Source organism: Anoplopoma fimbria, chromosome 6 (genome assembly GCF_027596085.1).
Source record: "Anoplopoma fimbria isolate UVic2021 breed Golden Eagle Sablefish chromosome 6, Afim_UVic_2022, whole genome shotgun sequence".
NCBI classification, from domain to species: domain Eukaryota; kingdom Metazoa; phylum Chordata; class Actinopteri; order Perciformes; family Anoplopomatidae; genus Anoplopoma; species Anoplopoma fimbria.
In genome coordinates, this window is record NC_072454.1 from 9,292,313 (window position 1) to 9,306,702 (window position 14,390).

The window sequence follows — 14,390 nt, forward strand, 5'->3', positions numbered from 1 at the left end:
TTTATGCATGTGAGATTCTGCACGTAGCGTTCAGCCTTTTAGGAATCCAGCCCTGAACCAGCAGACGGCCAACAGTGCGCAGAAACATCACAGACAGGTCGACCTGACTACCAGACTCACCAGAGTCCATCTCCCGACCGGTGACTGAGCGGGGCCGGTTCTAAAGTCGAGACGCACAGAGGACCAAACGACAAGGGGACACACACACACACACGTCTGCTTCAGGATGCTGTCGTTTAGGTAAATATTGACGCATGAGTCAGATAAGGGAGCAAAAGCTTAACATTTTGTGGCGTTTTCATTTAGTTCGTGCGTCACCTATTTGGTGATGGGACTGCAGTCTTTTTCAGTTTGCGACCGTTACACATTCCATTTGTTTCAGTTTGCCAACGTTACACGTTCCATTTGTTTCAGTTTGCCAACGTTAAACGTTCCATTTGTTTCAGTTTGCAACCGTTAAACGTTCCTTTTTTCAGTTTGCAACCGTTAAACGTTCCATTTCTTTCAGTTTGCAACCGTTAAACGTTCCTTTTTTCAGTTTGCAACCGTTAAACGTTCCATTTTCTTTCAGTTTGCAACCGTTAAACATTCAATTTTCTTTCAGTTTGCAACCGTTAAACATTCAATCTTCTTTCAGTTTGCGACCGTTAAACATTCCAAGTTAGGTCAACGTTAGCTCGCCGGCTAACCTTGGATGAAACTTTGATGTTTGTGACATAGCTCGCGGAAGCAGCAGATCACACTATAAGACTGCACTGATTTAAAGGCGGAGGGATATCAGCTCAGTTCAGGAAGCAAAAGTCATAAATGGCGAGAAAAAGCAAACTGACCCTGATTTTTTTTCTCTCTCCCTAGTTAATGAAACTCGCGTTTGTGTTGTGGCATTCCAGTGCAATGCAGCGTGGGATGCTGCTGCCTCCGCTCTGCTCCAGCACACACACTACACACTACACACAATAAAGACACTAACAGCATAATATACACGATATAAACAGCATAATATACACGACATTCTGTAAAGTAACACTCACACAGTCTGCCGTGTTTCACACCTCAGTGAGCCCCCAAAAAAAAAAAACTAACATTCACTAGAAAAGTTAGTTTTTTAAGTTTTATTCTTGGTTTGCAAATGAGCTTAAAATGGTCTGTGAGTAAACAAGCAGCACTTAGTTGCCTTGCAGAAGTTAACAGCCCCCCTGCTGTCAGTGAGTTAGTGGGGGTTATTGAGGGGTTATTCCTGGTGAATTCAGTCAGACTCCATTGGGCCGTGTACTCGCATGAGTTTCCCCCGGCGGGGAGGGGCGAAGACGTGGCAGTCCTCTTCATCCACATCCTGTGATATCTGACTCCACAGCTTCACTCCCAGCTACTCTCCATGGAGGTAGTTGAGCTGAAGGCCATTTCTCTGCAAAGAATGTACTCAAATACACTGAAGTGGCTGCAGAGAGGCTCACACAATGCAGGGATTTCATTAGTCTGGTTTAAAAAGGGGGCTTAAATGTGTGAATGCTACTCAGTTTGTGGGATTTGTAATATTTTGTGACATTATAGGATCATTTTAGCATGCAGAACAGTGAAGTCAAATATCCTGTCAATTAATCTATTACTTTTTGTTCTATTATTGTCACAATTCTTCGATACATTAGTAATTTTATTGATCATTTTATTCATGATTCTTTGCCTTCTGATTCTTACCGACTGTATGCACAATTTATTTTATATTGTGAGTAAATGTTCATGCCATGGCAAAAGCTTCTTTGTTTTTTGGGGTAATTTCTTTAAAATAGCAAGCTTTGTCAGATATTTATCATCTTCCAGTTTTTTTAAAACAAACATTACAGAGGGAAATCAATTGTAGAAGAAGTAGAAATACACCATTTATGCCCAAAAGCAGCCTTAAGAGTACTAATATATGTAATTAGAGTACTAATATTATGTAGCCTTATGAAAAAGGGGTTAAGCTTTTCCTTGACTCCTTGCCAGTATTTCTTTGGCATTTGCCACTTCTCTGTCCTCCCTTTAAATTCCACAATTGAAAGTTAACTGGTTCAGTCCTGTTTCAGGGGTTTGTTGACAGCAAAAACAAGGCAATAGTAGAAGCAACAGGTAAACTTTTGGAATGCAATGAACATTACACCTCGTTATTTATCAGGGTTTTCTGAGGGTGGATCCTTCATCCAAATGAAAGAACTCTGATGAATCCTCTTTCCCCACAATTGATTGATTGTGAGGTAAAAGATGTCTCCTAAATTAAACATGTCTGAACAAAACTTTGCCCAATTCACACATAGTTCTAAAGGTCAGATAACAAAAACTCTCCGCCAAGTTTTTTGCAAAATAGTTTTCTATCACCGGTATAAACAAACAACCCCGCAAGTGTCAGACAGGTTAAATGTTAACTGGCCATCAGGAATGTTTTTGGGAAGTCACATGACATGTTCAAGCATGTATACATACAAACATTCTCACTACCTTTCACTTTCATGTGTGACATAAGACATAGATCTTAAATATAAGTGTTATACTTACAGCTTTAATCTTGACATTAAACTTAAGCAGTATTATAACAAGAGCAACACCGTTGCTGACACCCTGTCATTATAATAATTATATTCTATTGAGTTTTTGTCCAGGAAATCAAAGTGGCAAAGGCATATTTATGGTATCTTGGACTGAGTTGCACCACAGTAGTAGCACTTAGGGATAATGGTTATTTGTATCTTGCCATGGAGTTTCTACTCAAGTATACTTTAATGTAATTTAACAATGCTTTTATCAAATATATAGAGCTCTGATAGACTTTGCTGCGTGCTGCTGACCTAAAATGAAATGTCATATGAGGTAATTATTTTATTTCCACTGAAGTCTTGTCCTTAGGGCAAAGACAGAACCTGCCTGAGCCTGTTGTCTGCCTCCAGTGAAAGCAAGCTTTAGAAATCTGTATAGATGCACGTTTCATGCATGACCTTTACTTTTCTATTAGGTTTGTGTGTGTGTGTGTTTTAGTGTGTGTCTTGCAAGAAGGTGTATGTGACGGTTTGTGTATCCCCTTGTGTGTTTGTTGTGGTTATAGTGGTATTCCTATTCTTTTACATGACGCCTCTTGGGTTTGTATTTCATGCCATTGTCGGCTATTATACAGTCGAGAAAGACTGGAGAACCTTTTCTCTCTCCACAAAAAAATCTACCTGCCCTCCAGTTTGCTGTAGCCTACATGACGTTTATGCTCTGCACTTTGCTGATATGGTAATATTCCCTTCAGACCCGCTGACAGACACAGAACCCGGTGAGAGACTGAATGAGAAAAAGTATAGGGAAGCTTCTGTACTCTCCTCTTTAACAGAGGTTGAAAACCAAAACTAACAGAAAAGGTTCACACATAAATATACCATTCGGGTTGCGTATTAAACATGCAAATATTAACTATACCAGCTCCAATAAAGTGAAGTTCAAATCTGTTTCCCCAAACTTTCAGAAGTCAGTTTCAGACCTATCGGCTGTGCCACGCCTCACAGGCCAGAAGCCCTGTTGTAGTTATGGCTATGCCCACTCCAAAACCAAAACGGGCACAGTGCAACCAACCGCAGACTTATATTTGACTTTGTGTGGTAGTAGGGAGGCTGCACTTGTAAAACGATCAAGGAGATGTTTTCAAGTTGTTTGGTTCAAGGCTTTTATTGCTGTACCTTTTTGTTGCATCTAAATATATATTTTAATTTTTGTTCCACTTTTACCCGGAAGGCAACATTATGATAAATCAGGGAGGTTCGGTGGTTGACTAGAAATGAGCTTGAAACCAGACATTAAATGACTAGAACTTGAAACATCTGTGTGATTTCAGAGATGTTAGAGATATTAGTTAGTTTAACAGCCTGCAATATTAAGTCATGGCTATAGTATGGGTCTGACATGATGGTCAGTTGGATAGCAGAGCCTTGACAGAGTCACCATGGGTAATCATTAGTGGTGGAGAGGTCATTTGGAGGGAATCGATCAATCGATCAAGTTTTAAATATATAAAGCACCTTTCAAAAAATCAATTTAAATTCAAAGTTCCTTTACAAATGCCGAGGAATGGTTACCAAGGGAACCAAGGGAGCTCATCTTTGGTAGCAGAAAGATTGATGTGGTTTTCTGACCTCCAGCTGGAACTGTGATCTTAGAGATTGATCTGAAAAGAAGAATTCAGCAGCGTGTCATATGTCTTATACAGCTCAACACAATCAATTCTGTGATTAACCTTCATGACATTATTTTTAAATATACATGAATCGATTTTCAAGTTAATGTATTGAACAATATCTGTAATTCTCTCCCCCTTTCTTCAGGATGGAGCTGCCATGTTTATTTTTACTGTTGCTGAGCTGTCTGCAGTCGCTCTCAGCCAACACTGACTTCTTCACCTCCATAGGTAAAACTGACAAGCAAAACCTCTAATGATTTGATGCACTTATTTAGAAATGCAGTACTGATCTTGCAGTATCTCTGATTTGTATTCCTCAGGCCAGATGACAGATCTGTTATACACAGAGAAAGACCTCGTCACCTCTCTAAAGGACTACATCAGAGCGGAGGAGACCAAGCTTGAGAAGGTCAAACGGTGAGTTTGTGGGCACATAGCTACACACATGGATTAATGCACATGAATGCATCTATGTACACGAACAGACAGTATCGAACACATAAAAGCTCTCGAAAACAGATACTTATACACACAATTCTTAATATTTATGATTAATAACATTTCATTGCGTGTGGATTGAAGTGTATGCGATGCATCTAATTATATATTGCCATCCTTGTGATAGGTGGGCTGATAAACTGGATTTGTTGTCAGCCACAGCCATACTGGACCCTGAGGGCTACCTGGGGCACCCTGTCAATGCCTTCAAACTGATGAAGAGGCTGAACACAGAGTGGGGGGACCTGGAGAGCCTCGTGCTCAGTGACACCACTGATGGTAAAGATGAAGCCCACCTGGTTTGGTTCAAATTATAACCTAAAGGGTCAAAAGTTTAGAAAATCACAGGAAAGTATAAGAGTATGTATATGTTTTCTTGTTTAGAGCAAAACTGTGCTGCTCATTCATACTTAATATATTTTAATAGAAATCAAGTGCCTCGCTCAGTCACCTTAACGTGAGTTATTGAGGTAGAGGAGAACATTACTCATTTTCTTTGAAGCATGTCTGGCTTAATACAGTATAATCCTCTCACTCAAGATTGAAGTCACTCCATGCAGTCTCACTTACCATTAAGAGAGAGTATTTATGTCCATTTTTCTGCTCGTTATGTATCCCATACATAATCATCCCACTAAATCTTTCTCTGTGCTCTCCTGTCCATCTCCCTCAGGATTTATTTCAAACCTGACGATCCAGAGACAGCACTTCCCCACGGATGTAGACCAGACCGGGGCGGCTAAAGCTCTCCTCAGGTTACAAGACACCTACAGGCTGGATACCAACACTATCTCGACAGGAGACCTTCCTGGTAAGGGCATTCAATCTGTGCATACCACATCTACCCAGCACAAATCTCCCATGTCCTATTGTTTTCAGTAAGCATTAAAATAGACATAAACAGACTAAGTGCCATGAAAGTCGCAGTAAACAGCGGGCCATGTGGCGATAGAGGGTTTTCTCTTGTGTTTTATGTTATATAAATTATAAATGAGATGTTCAGTTTTCTTCTATGTCAATGTCACCTTGTTCCCCTGTGTCCTCTGCACACCAGGAGTGAAACACAAGAGCCTTATGACAGTGGAGGACTGTTACGAGCTGGGGAAAATCGCCTACTCTGATGTCGATTACTACCACACAGAGCTGTGGATGGCCCAGGCCCTGAGGCAGCTTGATCAGGGAGAAGAGTCCACTATAGATAAGGTGACATTGCTCGACTACATCAGCTACTCCATCTACCAGCAGGGGGAGGTAGATAGGGCCCTGGACTTCACCAAGCAGCTGCTTGAACTGGGTGAGTCCACTTAATCCACGCAATTAAGTGTTTTTATTTTATTTTGAAAAGTGTGCCAGGAGGCATTTTTTGAAATGTGAAGTGATAGATTCACTTTGGAATCTAAAATGTCTGCTTAAGGTAAATAATCAGATCAATTAAGAATTGATGCTCTATTCTTACCAGTTTTTGTCACAGACTTGCAGAGATATCAGACTTTATTTTGGTTTATATAAGACTGCAAAAATGCGGAAATAGCCTTGACTTTACCAAACACACAAAGACATTAATAAGAAACAAAAACAATAAGTAAGTTTGGAGAATTTAAGCAGCGAGCAACAGTAAATGAGAGATTCACTTTGGTTTGAACAGAATGACATATTAAACAGAGGTGAACTAGAGAACATTTCTAAACCACACAGACTTTAGTCCAAGCCAAAACATTCATGTCACTACAAGTCTGTGAAGTTCTGCCAAGAACGCTGTGTTAACTACCTACAGTCGTTTTTTGAATGAATGAAATTTGTCTTGGTTGTTTGTAGATTTGGCCTCAAACAAAACAGTCTTCTGTGCAGAGTCATTCAGAGATCTAACCTATTATTGATGTATCTAGTAACTGTGCCATTTGTCTTATCTTATTTATTATAATCAGTGATTTAACTGAAATCAAAAAGCACTTTGTTCAAGTGTTTTTATTCATTCGACATTGATTGTAGAACTCTCTTAGCTGCATCCGATTAGATTAGACCTGAATATTTTGTGATCCCTCTTGAGAGATACAGACTGGGGATATTGTCCGGTGTATATGTGGCAGGTAATGATGACTAGTCATGTCATCACAAATAAATACAGGTGTGTTTACTTCTTAACTTAACAAGAATAAAAGACAGTCTTGTGTCTGTGTATTTTTCTTTTTTCTAAAGTTACTTGCCACTCAAGTATATATTTTTTTCATTAAATACTCTTGTACTCTTACTCAAGTAGTTATTTTGATGAGTACTTTTACTTCTCATTGAGACATGAACTGGCAGAGCCGGGATCGAACCACCGAGCCACAGCGGTCCCCACAATACTGATACTACTCATAATAATGCTGCATAACATTTCATGTCACTACATCTGAAACAATGTTCTGATGAAGCTTCGGAGTTGACCTTGTTATGCGGCATTTTTTTTTCAAATGATCCCCTGATTTCATTTGTTCTCGTTTCAAAAACTGGATAGAATCAGACTCATTAAATAGCATTTCATTTTGTCATGTTGGAAGCTCAGTTATTGTGATTACAGAGTGTGTGATATTCTAAGGGGAAATTGCTGTCGTCCTCACTTTTTGTAATCACCGCTATTATTTTTTGTTGGTCTCTCATTTTCCCATTTTTAGACCCAGAGCATCAGCGCGCCAAAGGCAACCTGAAGTACTTCGAGTTCCAGTTGGAGAAGCAGAAAAAGGATGGGGGGGACCCAACTGAAAAAAAGAAGGAGAAAAGAGAAACAACTCAGAAGAAAGACAAGCCCAAAAAGAAGTTCTTAACTCCACAGCTGCCAGAGAGGAAGAAGTATGAAATGCTTTGTCGTGGGGAGGGCATCAGAATGGTGAGGAAGAACAAAAAGATACACAATCTCTAACTTAATTTAGACATATCAGTCTCACCTCCTTTGTTCCTTTGCTTTCCTTTTCTCTCAATCAGACCCCCCGCAGGCAGAGCCGGCTTTTCTGTCGTTACTATGACAACAGTCGCAACCCCATGTATGTGCTGGCACCTGTCAAACAGCAAGATGAGTGGGACCGCCCCTACATCGTCCGCTTCCTCGACATCATCTCTGACCAAGAAATGGAGAGGGTCAAGCAACTGGCAAAGCCCCGAGTAAGTGATCCTCCGTAGTTATGGTGCTCCCACAATGCCATATGATGATTATATAGACTGTTTCAACGGAATTGCATCATTAACATACACTGAAAGAGGAAATAAACTTGGACACATTTGAATTGTTTATGTTTACAACTGTGAAACGGTCCAGTAGGAACATTCGTTAGGCTTTTTTCAGTTTCTGTTACGTGGATTAATGTATTGAGGGCTGGGAGGTCAAAGCTGTGAGGCTGGTTGACGTGATTCTGCTAGTTTGGCAAGCACACACACACACACACACACACACACACACACACACACACACACACACACACACACACACAAACACATCTTTTTATGTATGTGTGTGTGTTTGTGTGTCTGCGTGTGGGTAAATCATGTCCCTGGCTTCACAGCTACGCAGGGCAACCATCTCAAACCCCATCACAGGAGTGCTGGAGACAGCGCCATACCGGATCAGCAAAAGGTAAGGCCTACCCAGGAGCCGCCAAGAGCAGAGGATATAGGAGAGAGCTGAGGGGGAGAAAGAGAGATTTTTTTCTCCTTTTTTCCCCCTCATTACTCAACCCATTTATCCTCTGTTCTCCCGTCCGTCCGCATCACTCCAATTCTCCACCCTTCTAAAGTTTAAAGGCTCTTAAACTGAGGCACAGGATCCAGCTAGAAACATTTGTAACACTATTATTGGTCTATAACGTTGCTTACAACATTTTATCTCATGGTAATTTTACCAATTACTCAACTGAAAGAAAAAAAAAAGGAAAAGAATGCATCCTTAGAGCCAATAGGTATTTATTTATTTTGATAAAAGTACATTCAGGTTCTGTTGTGGATTCGTTTCTGCACACGAGTCTGCTGAAGAAAGGTGTGGAAAATGTGTTTTTTTCTGCTAGTTTATATTAACATAGTTGCTTTTGTGAGCCAGGAGGTGTATCGGAGGCACTCATTGATTCCCTACGGGAGTATTTCCCTACTTTGAAATGGAAATGAGTTTTTTAGCATTGCCTCATGGAGCACTCTCTTTGTTCTTCTTAAAGATAACATTGACAACTAGTGACCGGATCTGCCTTTCTTTTCTCTCCCTCTTTCCTCCTCTTACTTTCCTCTCTTCCTCTTTTGCGTATCACACTCCATATTTCTCTGCCTTTCCTTGACCTCCTTGTGCTGCGGGAACTCCTGTAGTTAAGGCGAGCCACGGTGCATGACCCCCTAACTGGGAAACTTACCACGGCCAAATACAGAGTCTCCAAGAGGTAAGGGGTCACAGGTTACAAGGAGGACCACAAGGCCTCCTACATCCTTCTCTTTATCTTTATCACTGTGCCCTGGCTGAAACACTTACTGAGCCCTGAACCCAGTAAACATTATGGAAATAATGAAAATGTTTAGCTACACTTGGTGAACCAACGCTAGAGGAGAATTTAATTTGGTTTAAGTGAGAACCGTAACACTAAATTGAGTTTAAACATGGTTTAAACTAAGATAAACAATCTTCTATTGTTGTTTTTTTGGATGTAGCTGAACTATTCTTTATTCTTTTAGTTCACCCAGTGATTTAAACATTTCTATGGAACTGCACAGTTGTGGCAGATTGTTTTTTCCTTCCCCCGGCCATCTTTCCCAGGACATTTAAATTCCTGAGCACTTGATCTGTTCCCCATTGCACTTTCCAGGAATTAATCCGGCGCACATTCTATCATATGAACTCTCTACAGCTGCTGCGATTCTTCTATGCTTCCTCAACTAATGAATCAACAGGAGAGATTAATAAACTTCCTGAGTCTGGATGCACATTCTTAAAAACACAGATAGATATATGCTGTAAATGTGTGGAAAGAGAGATTGTCAATTCTCCTGCATTGTTGTTGATGTCAAGAAGGTGTTCCCCTGTAGTTAGAAGCACTGTTCCACCTCAACAGATAGGTTGCCAGTTGTAAGTTAAACTTTCACCCCACCCTTAAAACTAGCAGGTTTAGCAGATCACCAAAATAACCAAAGTCTCTTTGGTTTTACAGTTCTTGGTAATTAATGTTTGGTGTACTTGTGTTTATGGTGGAAGGGTGTGGTGTACCTTTTGATGTTTTTGTACGCGTACGTGTTAGCCAGCATGCATCTCCAAGTTCAGTAACAGGGAGCAGAATGGAAGAGTTTGACCGCTCACTGAACCGGCTACAAGACTCATCAGAAAAAAAATGTGTTGGCTCACATTTGGTCCAGCATCCCTTCAAAAAGATCACTTATTATAAACACAAAGGTTTAGTAATAAAATGTGACTCATCTCACTGAAACCACCTCCATGAGACAGGGGGGTTGGGAGTCATCTGATAGACTTTGTGATGTCTTAAAAAACTCTAAATTTGAGAGTGTCTTGAGAACAGATGTTTGTGTGTGTTGGTAACTTCACATAAATAATCTATAAAATATCTTTAATTCCTCTCTTTTTTTAGTTGTGGTTTTACAGTTTTTATGTGGATACTGTGGCTTTTTAATGCTTTACTCAGAAAAAAAATACTAGTTAGAATTGTATGCTGTGGCCTGCAGAACTAGAGTTGTGTCATGTTTTAATATTTCACAAGAAAGAGTTCATTGCCATGCTCAGGCAGGAGCCTTTATCATCAGTGGGCCTTGGAGTCTAAGAGCGAGTATGAAAGGCAGGTACTGTCAGGAAAGTTAAATCTGTGAAAACATTTCTGTCGTAGTTCTCAACCCGACTCTCATATGAAATGTCCACATTCTGTAGTGCACACATAGTTTGAAATCAGAACAACCCTGAACCCAGAGCTGATTGGAGGCTCTGAATCTCGGGCCGGTTTCCTATTTTTCATTTTCTTCATACTTTCACTTCCCTTTTCTGTCACCTGATTGAAATGCCAGACTTCGTTTTCTTTTTCAGCTTTTTGTGGCAACGTTTCAGCATGACACGCCTCTCTGTCGCCTATTTCAGAAAAAGTCTTTACTACCATCTAGTGGACAAATATATGACACACTGTGTAGACTGTCTTCTCTCTCAAATGTTCTGTTTTCCCTCCTGTGTTCAAGTGCTTGGCTCACTGGCTATGAAGATCCAATGATTGACAAGATCAACCAGAGAATTGAGGATCTCACAGGGCTGGAAATGGACACTGCAGAAGAGCTGCAGGTAAAGAGTTAGTTCATAAGTTGAAGGGCATACAAAAGAGATGTTTTCTCTTTGAATTAGAATTATTTTACAAGGTAAAACCTTACCGAATGGTTCTCATATACATGTGATAGAAATTCTAAAAAAAAACCTCCCGTCTGTTTGAGTGTTTGTCTATTGAAAAACCTAATTTGTAGAGTTGCGAGACTTAAATCATGTTTTATTGCTCTTTGTAGGTTGCAAATTATGGTGTTGGAGGTCAATACGAGCCTCACTTTGACTTTGGAAGGGTAAGATTAAGTTAATTTCTCTGCCTGTACAGTGGTGGTAAAATGTCAGGACATTTAACCTGACGTTGACTCTCTCTCCACAGAAAGATGAGCCGGATGCCTTTAAAGAGCTCGGCACCGGGAACCGTATCGCAACATGGCTCTTCTATGTGAGTGAACTCTCACTAGATACACCTACAGACCTATGTTGTTAACTTTTGATTGAACTTACATTGTGGCCAAGCAAACTTAAACTCATGTCAGAAAGGTTTGTGGGTCCATCTTCACAAATGCAGAGTGTTATTTTAAATTCTAGTCAAGAATATAATGTCAAGACACTAAATCTGAGCTGATGAGCAGAAACAGCAAACATGATATTGTCATAAAGTTGGAAATAAATGATTTGTTTTTGCTCATTATTTACACATGTACATTCTGAACAGTTTATGACATGTACAACATAGCCAAGAAAAGAACAGCCATTTATTAATCTGAAAGCCTACAAACCGTTTGATACTTAAATGGGTTGTAGAAAACAACGAATGTGAGCTCCCATAAACATACTTAGTAGTACTACAGAAATGTTTGCTTTATCAGAAAAAGACTGAACTCTCTTTGTCTCTCTGTTGTAGATGAGTGACGTAGCAGCTGGTGGAGCCACAGTATTTCCAGATGTTGGTGCAGCGGTTTGGCCCCAAAAGGTAACCGCTTATGTTGCAGCATTTTTTACATACAATACATTATAACTGATCCTGTAGCCGTGTCTGAACTGGTCATATTATATAATAAAGGAATTCCCAGGCGATTTCGTTTGTTTTGAAGTATAATACACACAAAAAATATGAATGAATAGCAAAATAAAATTGTGCAAAATGGTTTTTTTTTGCAACATAGTGAGGAAAAGTACTAATTATTCGACACACTCGTGCTATCTCTCTCTCCTTCACAACAGAAGCGTCTAATAGGGCAACCTTTTCATGCAAAACAAGATTATGTGCTCTAGGCAAATGTCTAATTGTTTATTCCTCTCATCGAAATAACGTTTCTCAAGTCAACAAACCATGGTTAACCATCACTTTAACAATCACAAAACGTGTATTTGAATTTTACATCTGATTATACTTTCCCCCGTAATGATTTATGGGAGTGAATTTAGGAGCCGAGGCTGACATCCTGGCTATTCCTGGAGATTTTGCAACGCCACTAACCTCCGTTGCCTGTTGTGTGTGTGTGTATTTCAGGGCACTGCAGTGTTCTGGTACAATCTGTTTCCCAGCGGCGAGGGGGACTACAGCACCCGACATGCAGCTTGTCCAGTGTTGGTCGGCAACAAGTGGGGTGAGCTCCTCTTTGTTTTGTTCCCTATAAAACCATCCATAAAGACCTGAGTAAATACCTCCTATGAGGATGTTAACTTTTTATAGCCCAGTGGCATAACCTTGTCTTGAGTTAATCAGACAAGAAGGTTAAACATTTGTTCTGTTTCTAAAGTGATCAAAGGGCTGTAAGGTTTATCTTTTTTTATGTCTTTAGTATCAAACAAATGGATCCATGAACGAGGCCAGGAGTGGCGGCGACCTTGTGCCCTAAATGAAACTGAATGATGGCAAAAAAAGAAACACCTCCTTGGCCCTCTCTCTCCTTCCTTGTGAACCACCCAGGACCAAAGAACACTTCTGCAGATCCGACATGATGAATACGTTGGCTCCAAACAGCTCACTCCCTCTCTACCAACACTCCCCTTTCCCCCCCAGCTGTTATGCTCTGAGCCCAGAGATTGTTTGGGTTAATGTCCGGCCCCTGGACAGTTTTAGCATCACTACGACAGATGACGTAAGTTCTTAAGATTGTTGGATGGTTTTGGAGAAACACTCCTTTCACTCGAATGTGTCCGTCTTTGCACTCTGTGTGAACTCTATCTCAGAGGTGAGGTTATCCTTTAGTGGTGACTTTAGGGACCAGCTTCCTCCCCGTCAGTTTGAACTTTAAAGGAGCAGCTCATGTTTTTAAAGAGGCCTATCTGATTTGTTGCATCCATTTAATTTCATTAGCAAAGCAATTAGGTCTGTGTTGGTTTTTTATTACATTTTAAACAATGTGAATTCATTGGGGTTGGGCAATATTTATTTGTAAAATGATTCTCCACCTTCAAATCAGTTTAATATATTTCTGAAACTGGCTTATTCTTCAGAGGGATTGAATTAGCTTACAGTAAATTCACAAAATGTCATTCCTTCCTTTATTTACATATGGAAGCAAAGTCTGCATCCAATAACTGTTTAAAATTTTAAAACCAAAGTAAGTGCTCTGTGGAAGGAATGAAAAGACTCAAAAATCTGACAACAATTCATTGAAGTGTTTTAGTTGAAAGAAGCATTTTATTCCCTGTCAGTTTGTGTAACTAATCAGAAGTGGTTTAAGTTGCATGGCTACATCTATGCAGTTCATTTTGACACACCACCGTGTTAGTTTGTTTTTTTAAGTCATTTGAATGGTCACACTATGAGATAATGTTAGATTTGTTGTACTTGAACACAAGGGTGTTTACAAATATATGGACACGACACAGTTACGTACACTCCAATGCTGCATAGAATTTAGTATTTGTTCATCCTGATTGTACCAGTGTTATGTAAGGACCGCCAGCTGTCGTTGAAATAGTATGAGCACCAAAGGAACAATAGTACATGAACACCACATTGTCCAAGTTTTTTTTACAGAGTGAATGATTCTGGTAGTTTTTTTTTTAATGGTGTCCAGTGCTTTTCAGTGTGAGAATATATGGGTTTTCCAAGGAAGAAACATTTTATTTATATGTCCCAAGCCAATTTTGTGTTCTTTTTTTTGTCTTAAATGAAAGTCTGAAATTGTATTTTTTTTTTTTTACTACAATAAAGACTGTTTTATTGATCTCAAGTTAACAAACTGTCCTGCTGCTGTTTGTTTGTGTGGGTGTGGTGGGTGGGTGGCTGGGTAATGGAGAATTTTAGGGGGTGGAAGGTATGTAGGCGTCACGTGGCTGTCCAGTACTAATGATAACGTCTCTTGTTCATCTGAGGCAACCAGGGCCAGACGACTGTCGGGTCGGGAGGACAAGGGCAAGCGTGAGAGAGAGAGAGAGAGAGGGAGAGAGAGTTAAAGAAGCAGCAGCTCACAGAGAAGAGAGTCAGGGAACTTATCC

General features: G+C 40.1%; 1 protein-coding gene across 1 annotated transcript; it reads left to right on the forward strand.

Annotated features, from left to right (window-relative positions):
- Positions 1-14,125, forward strand: p4ha1b (prolyl 4-hydroxylase, alpha polypeptide I b). The gene is made up of 15 exons (XM_054599779.1): positions 1-240; positions 4,329-4,411; positions 4,504-4,600; positions 4,809-4,960; positions 5,355-5,492; positions 5,736-5,975; positions 7,336-7,547; positions 7,643-7,819; positions 8,218-8,288; positions 10,862-10,961; positions 11,177-11,230; positions 11,314-11,379; positions 11,842-11,910; positions 12,451-12,547; positions 12,743-14,125. The coding sequence occupies exons 1-15, from the start codon at positions 227-229 to the stop codon at positions 12,811-12,813; spliced, it is 1,641 nt and encodes a 546-aa protein (XP_054455754.1). The 5' UTR covers positions 1-226; the 3' UTR covers positions 12,814-14,125.
- The last annotated feature ends 265 nt before the right edge of the window (positions 14,126-14,390 follow it).

Bases quoted from the DNA above. Each gene is read 5' to 3' on its own strand.
- p4ha1b (XM_054599779.1), top strand. The intron at 7,548-7,642 runs GTGAGGAAGAAC...TCTCTCAATCAG, and splicing joins GTGGGGAGGGCATCAGAATG to ACCCCCCGCAGGCAGAGCCG. The intron at 11,911-12,450 runs GTAACCGCTTAT...TGTGTATTTCAG, and splicing joins CAGCGGTTTGGCCCCAAAAG to GGCACTGCAGTGTTCTGGTA.